Source organism: Bombus pyrosoma, linkage group LG8 (genome assembly GCF_014825855.1).
Source record: "Bombus pyrosoma isolate SC7728 linkage group LG8, ASM1482585v1, whole genome shotgun sequence".
Lineage (NCBI taxonomy): Eukaryota > Metazoa > Arthropoda > Insecta > Hymenoptera > Apidae > Bombus > Bombus pyrosoma.
Window position 1 is genome coordinate 4,697,529 of NC_057777.1, and position 7,242 is coordinate 4,704,770.

At 36.0% G+C, this 7,242-nt stretch overlaps 1 protein-coding gene across 2 annotated transcripts; it reads left to right on the forward strand.

Moving 5' to 3' along the window:
- The first annotated feature begins 648 nt into the window (after window positions 1-648).
- LOC122570448 (CAPA peptides-like) lies at window positions 649-6,788 on the forward strand. 2 transcript variants are annotated; one of them, XM_043732772.1, is made up of 5 exons: window positions 649-803; window positions 1,449-1,490; window positions 2,853-3,029; window positions 4,618-4,707; window positions 6,430-6,788. In XM_043732772.1, the coding sequence occupies exons 1-5, from the start codon at window positions 746-748 to the stop codon at window positions 6,507-6,509; spliced, it is 447 nt and encodes a 148-aa protein (XP_043588707.1). In that variant the 5' UTR covers window positions 649-745; the 3' UTR covers window positions 6,510-6,788. The 2 variants fall into 2 exon arrangements, with proteins under 2 accessions (XP_043588707.1, XP_043588708.1); XM_043732773.1 differs by lacking the exon at window positions 1,449-1,490 and having other exon boundaries at window positions 651-803.
- Window positions 6,789-7,242: the final 454 nt, after the last annotated feature.

Below are 7,242 nucleotides of genomic sequence, written 5' to 3' on the forward strand. Positions count from 1 at the left end.
GCATAGTATTACGATAGCATATTTATAATTATATGTATATTTATAATATAACATTATATACAATAAAATATTAAAGTTAAGGTTAGACAGCAGTATAAAGAAATAGTCAAGAACTATTTGTTGCGTGTAAAAGCTCAAATTTCATTAGAAACCGACATACAATGTGCGCTAATATACAGTAAATAATCGATATGTATTACGTACGAATTTATGACAGGCAAATCTGCAACGTCTAATTAAAACTCAAACAACCAGATTTCAGTGTATAATCAAAAATGCAAAGTAATATTATTTTATGCAGCACCACCCGTCTAACCAGCACGGGTACAGACAAAAGACAGCAATGTGCAATATATATTAGCCTACTTGTCCTGTTTTCATTAAAATTTGACTTATACTCTTTTGTCTGGCCATCGGAGTATCCTCACGTTTCATGGAGCCAGCAGGTGTCCTAATACCTACGAACAGTGGTGTAGGTCGAATGTATCAACAGGATGAAGAAACGAGGCGTCGAATCACCATACCGATCGCGTAGAGGGGCGAATGGAACGAGGCAATGTGGAAAGAGAGGGTTGAGAAGGCGACCGGGGGTTGGGCTGGCAACCCCCGTAGTCGGACGAGGCGCAAGGTATAAAATCAGACGTCGGATACCTGGGGGCATTCAGTGTCGAGCGAGATACCGTGCTCTGCTCAGTATCGCTTCATCGGATTCTGATCACCGTGTGACCGAACGATCGACATCGCAATGAGAAATCACTTATTTGTATTCCTGGTCGTTCTAATATTTTCCACCTCTTTCAACCGTAAGTGCAGTGCCCCTTCCGGCCTCCGAGTGGACCGGAAGGGGATGCTTCTAGTATTTTCTGGGGTTCTCTTGCACAATCGTTTCTGTCGACTGACGACATTGATAAATAACAATAGCAAAATTGATTTTGCTATTTTATGATAAATTTTATGTTTCGTTACGATCAACTGTTTCGATTCAATTTAGTCTTAAACAATCAAAAATAAGACTTGGAACCTACGGTCCAGAAATAGATAGTTAACCTGTGGTAACCACGTAGTAGTTCTTGCAAAATTTTCTCTCATCAAAAGTTCCAGCTATTCTTTGCCTGGCTATGAAACTTGTTAGTACAAAAGAATTTAGTAATACCAGTGACTCGTGATTTGTAAAATTTCATTAGTGCAATTGTGCAAAGGATCCCTGGTTTCGCGCCATCGATGGGGTTCGCCATACGACATTGCCATTATTCTTCTTCGTCTTTTAGTTTCCTGCTTTTTCTTATTTGTCTGCAGCGTTCTTAGACTTCTTGACTTTTTACTTTAACTGGATCGTTGACGACTTAAGTAACGTTTCAAGCTTAAGTTTCTTTGAAAAGAATTTTTTCGTTTCCTCCGAGTCTTCGAACCGTTCTGACGATCGGTTTGTAATTCAATTTGTTTTTTAGTCTCCCAATGTGGGCAAGGTCGGCAGTCGCAGTCTACCAAAGGCAAGACATTCGCATGAGTATTATAATTTTTTTTAATTCTTTTCTTTTCAACTTTCTTTTCAGACACTTGAAAACTTGACGATTCACTTAAACAGTCTCGTTGCTTGTAGAATTCGATAATGCAATTAAATGTGTCTATCTCTGTTACCAATTTCCTGTCGTTGCTTTATTAAATTTAGTCGTACTAATCAATTTTTCTATCAATTTATCTAAAAATTAGTAACTGAAACCCATTTTTCTGTTTTCAATAATAACGTACTCTTATTGTTTTTAGAGTTTAGTGACGAAAATCAACTTTTCTATTCTTCATACTAATTCATCGTCATAACACTGTCCATAATACGAAAACGGTATCAATGCATAAACAAATTGCACTAGATATGTAAATATAATTCGTAACTGACGCTCAGCTTGCTTGTTAATCATAAACTACGCAGGATATTTCATTTAATTTAGTCGTTATTTTTAATTAGCCTTTTACCAGCTTGGTCGAAATTTCTTTGAATCCAAACATTACACGACTCTGAACATTTTTATACTAGGAACGCTTCCTACTATCTTAACCTTCCCGTCCTTTTCATTTCTAATTAACCTAAAAAAAGAGAGAAAGAGAGAGAGAGAGAGAGAGAGAGATCGTGTTACCCTAAAAGAGGAAAACTGAATTCTCTGACGCATACATTAAAAAAACTGAAACACGCCCGCTTGTAAAAATTTATTATTCAATGAAGCAGAAATATTCGTAAGATACTGCAACTAATTGGACGTCTATTCATTAAATGAAAAACAAATGTCACATTAATTACTTCCATTAAAAATATATGCTTCTATTTGTCCTAATACAAGTTGCATAATATTATTTTCAAGCTTTCTTCGATTCTTGTATTTAACCATTTTACACATATATACAGGTTCACGAAAGTATTCGAACACATCTACATACCTTCTAAGATCGTATTACGTCGTCATACGAAACATTTCGAAGTTTCATTAGCACAGGTATATTATATAATACGTAGTTCGCGAAGGTCACAAAAGTATTTGAACAAGTAATTATTCACTATATTAGTAAATGTTAATATTCATTGGGACCATCTTTAATTTATTATACTATACTTCAAATGACTCTTCAAGCTTTATACTAATTGTCTACTTTAAATATCTGTTCCTAATGAATACTCTTTTATTATATGTACATTTTCAGATTAATTTCAAATTTGACTATTTACAGGAAGATTCTGTGGTAAGAGTTGGAATAATTTCGTGCGCCGATGTAAATTTTTATTCAATTTTGTTTGCCGCCTTAATTCTTAAATGCTTATCAAGCATTTCAATTTCCGTCATCTGTTACGTAATATATTTCAGAGGGGAAGAAGTTGAATGACAGACGAATTTCTGGTCTGATGGCGTATCCGAGGGTCGGTCGATCCAACGTGCCGATTCCTAACCTAAATTTCAACGGTCGCCACGCCATCGAACCAGACACAGATTTCCAATTTTACAGCCCCGAGTTTGACTCCGTCTCCGACAAAGATTACGAAGGTGAAGTATCGCCAATAACATTGAAACGTGCATTCGCATGCCATCCCGCAATCCCATTTTACGTGTAATTTATCTTGCTCGGTGAAAGATGGCCAATAGCCCGCGCCATTTTGCGTGCAGAACGTTCCACTTAGAGCGTGGCAACCGGCTCCTCGTTCTTCTATTCTTCTACGTGCAATTTCGACCACCTAAAACAAAATGACGAATCGTTGTATCGTTTCGTCAGCCCGACAGATCTTTCATAACAGCCATTTTTTACAGAGGTCGCTTCATTCCCTGTGCGGAGATACGAAACTGATGTTTCGAAGAAATAGCGTGACAGATCCATTTTTTTTTCTTTTTTTGCGATTATGATACAATCGTAAAGAACTTTAGTTATCGATCGAAAATTGCCAAATTTACAGTGAGAGATTAGAAATAATTATGGCTGACATTTTTATGCGTTTGTGTGAAATTTAGGGATGGAAAATAGACAGGATGCATATAACATGCAGAAGAAAGTTTATAAAATAAAACGTGTAAGAACATACAATTAATGTACAAAATGGATTTATATTTAATTAGGGCAAAGAGTAACTATAAAATCTTTAGTATTATACGAAAGTTACTAAAGTTCATACTATATCGATTTTACACTTTCTTTTATTCGCCACTGTATATAAAATATCCAAGGCAGAATACTCGTTATAATTTTTAATGAGTAAAACGAGTCTCTATCGGAACGAGTTTATATCGTTTCAGCTTCCATTTGGTTGCAGTAAGATTTATTTGCTTTATAGTATCGATATCCAAATTATATCGAACAATATAGTAGTAAGGTAGATGCGATTGAGCTTCACGGTTCCTACGTCATGTTAATATTTAACATTTTCAGTATACGTCTATGGCGTACGTAGACTTTACGCGAATACTTTATAGTCTGTCACACTAGGTTTATTCTACTTGATCTCGGTGTGTCTGGTTCGTTCTCTCCGCCGCACAATTCCACTTACGTGATTCAAATTTGTAGATACGATAGTCTCGACCAATAACCAAAATATCATGTGTCCTATATCTATAACTGTATCGAATATGCCGATGTTAATACACTGTGACCACACGTTATGGATTTACTAATTTCGCTAAATATTAAAACTCGTTACAGATCAATAGTTAAATTTAGTCAATTCTAGCTTTACAATTGTGTTAGACAAATTTGTTAGATGAATTTGTTACGCTATAAACAGTCAGCTGTTCATGTTAAACTACGTTCTTTCTATACGCTAATTCTCTAGGATCTTGTAAATATGATATGTTTGGCTAATAGCAAGAATCCAGGTGCTTATCGTTTATCAATTTGAGCAGTTTGTTTTACGAGAGAATTGGTTGTAGTTGTAAGTAAAACGATCTGTGCACAACTTTGGGAAATTGAAATTTCCTTCCCTAAAGTCTAATTCAAAGGATAGAAACACACCTCGAGCTAGCGTAATCGCATAAATTACCATACAATTTGCAGACGTTCGCAATACAGCTCCCGGATCCCTTGGGAGATCGATGAACCTTAAACACGCAGACAAATTTCCAAAGGAAGCATTATGGTTGATTTCAGATCGTATCCGTTCACCCAAAGATTATCAACTTTGGCAAAAGATCGACGATGGAAGATTCGTTTATCCCGGCTCGTTGCTACTCACTCGAGGTATGAGATAACCTTCTTTACGTTAGAACATTTTTAGGATTTATACCAATTGATCTTTGATCGAGTTACACAGCAAACAAACTGACCAATTTCCTTAACCCTGCAGCGTTCTTTCCAATATTTTCAACGCAATTGTATTTTTCTAATATTAAAAAATATCTCAAGTTTGAGCAGAATGAAAAGATTGCTGTTGTAATGTGTTTCTCAATAATTTCTCAATACAATTCAATGCCACATATGTATCCTTAAACCTTAAAGAACACCATTGAATTATACAAATTCGGGAATCGCAACAGGGTTAAGATCGATCATTTGATTTCCAAAGAATCAAATATCAATCGTGTATAAACGATTTTCAATCACAACCATTCTTCCACTTCGCATATTCTTCGTGTGATCTATCCATTGACTAATCGCCGTTACATTCTTTACGACTCTTCCTGTATAAATATCACAGTTTAATTATAAATATCCAATAACAGTTAACAAGACGCCTCATCCATCGACTCAAAGAGGCTGAAAACAGAAGAGTGTTTCTATAAGCCACGCCACTCGTTCACACTTTATTTCCTGCAATATAAACTGCCCATCGATTTATCACCGTTTCGTCGTGTACAGTCGGTCGGTTATGCTTGAAGCATTCGATCGTGATTCGAATGCTTTTTTTCGGGTTTCGCTGTGGAAACGTTGCCACACTGGCAACGTTTCGCTATTTCGATATAGCCGCGCGAAAATCCCAATCCCATTGATACGTGATCCGAGAACAAAAGCTCGAGCATTCGTCGCGAATGTTCTGTTGATGCGCGGCCCAAATGCCAATTTAATTTTTCCCCTCGTACTGATACTATTTCACTCTAGCCCTGTGTCTCGCTGTCAATGGCACAGGATAACGCGTTCGTAAACGTGCATGCCAGATTTCCAAAGAATAAAACGCTATTAATGCGTTATTTATACGGGGTGAGCGTAAAAACTCGATGGGAAGATGTTAAACCTGTGATACTCTGTGAGCTAATATTAATAGACGATTTTTGGGACGAATTGCCATACTGCAAGAAAATTCGGGTTTCTACGCTTTTATAGAAAATTTGAAAGTCCAAAATTGCGAAATTAAAAATCGCGAAAACGCACAGAATTCAAGTATCCAAAACGCTATATGTGTCATATATCCGATCACATTCTATAATCTAATCAAATACTCAATCTTTCTTCTCATCTGTAACAATTAAAATTTAAGATCAATCAGTTGCTTTAGCTCCTTAAACACTGTGAAAGAAAATCACGTTAATCCTATCATCTCGAGTGGAATTTTATTTCCGTAGTTTTCAAAAAAGTAAAAAATGGTTTGTCGTTATTTAGCAATAAACAAAAACTAGGGAAGTTGTCATTTATAGATTATATTATCGCGAGATAATTGTGTTAAAAGAAAATTTTCATAGGCTGAGATTTCATCAATGGCCTTTGAGAGTTAAACATTCGCATCAAATTTAAAGAAATTTACACGAAAGAAAAAATAAAGAAACTAAATTAAATCGAAGTATTACCTGATTAAATAAAATGAACAAATATTTCTTCCTATAGAACAATTTGCTCAGTTAATATAACCAAGCTTCAAATCCGAAGATTGTTCTTCAACAATAGGAAATCTGTTGATCCTCGACATCAATGATCGCACTATTTGCATAGTCTACGACTATTTGTGCCTTCGTTGTCGACTAATTTCAGGTTCTCGAAACATTCAACTGAATGGTTACACGCCAAGACTTGGTCGTGAAAGCGACGTCGATCGAACTGCCTGCAAATGATCTTCGAGGATCTTCAGCTGCGACTCCATGGAACTGACGCGATCTGACCTAACCTATCTCTAGCCGGTAACCAGCTACCCTCAACGATGCCAGACCTAACCTTTCTTTAATATTACCAGGAGGTTATACAAACAACAAAACTACGAGTCGATTCTGTATGTAACACACAACTGCGAGAAATATTGTTCGTAAAGAATTTATAGAAGATTGTTCTACATGTAAAGTGGTCCATAGAATTTTCGCTGACACACGAACGGGTAATAAAGCTGGTGAAACGATGTTTCGTTCTGAACAGATATCTTCTCCCCTCTATGAACTCGTCCCGTTCCTCCTTTAAAGAATTTTCTTCCCCTCGTTGTTATCGATTTCGAATTTTTCCGTTTTCTTTTTGGGAGAACTCCTCAGTTACGACGTAATATCTCAGTATTTTAGTTTTCGAAATTTTTGTTGAAAAATTTCTTTTACCTTTCGTTAAGTTCCTCTATGTTTCTTCATCTTTACTGCAATTCAGCAATTTAGCAAAGCATTTGTTTGGCGAAGAGAAAATTGAAAATTTGTTAATTGGAAATTGGAGGCTTTCCTTAATTCGTAGTCTTCTTTTCCTTGATTTCTTGACGTTCTATATGGTAACAGAAGATGACAGTAGAATATTCGACGATTTTGCTTTTTTGTAATCTGTCATGTAATGGAAATAAGCTCTCTCTCTCTCTCTCTCTTATGTATTGTTAAGTTC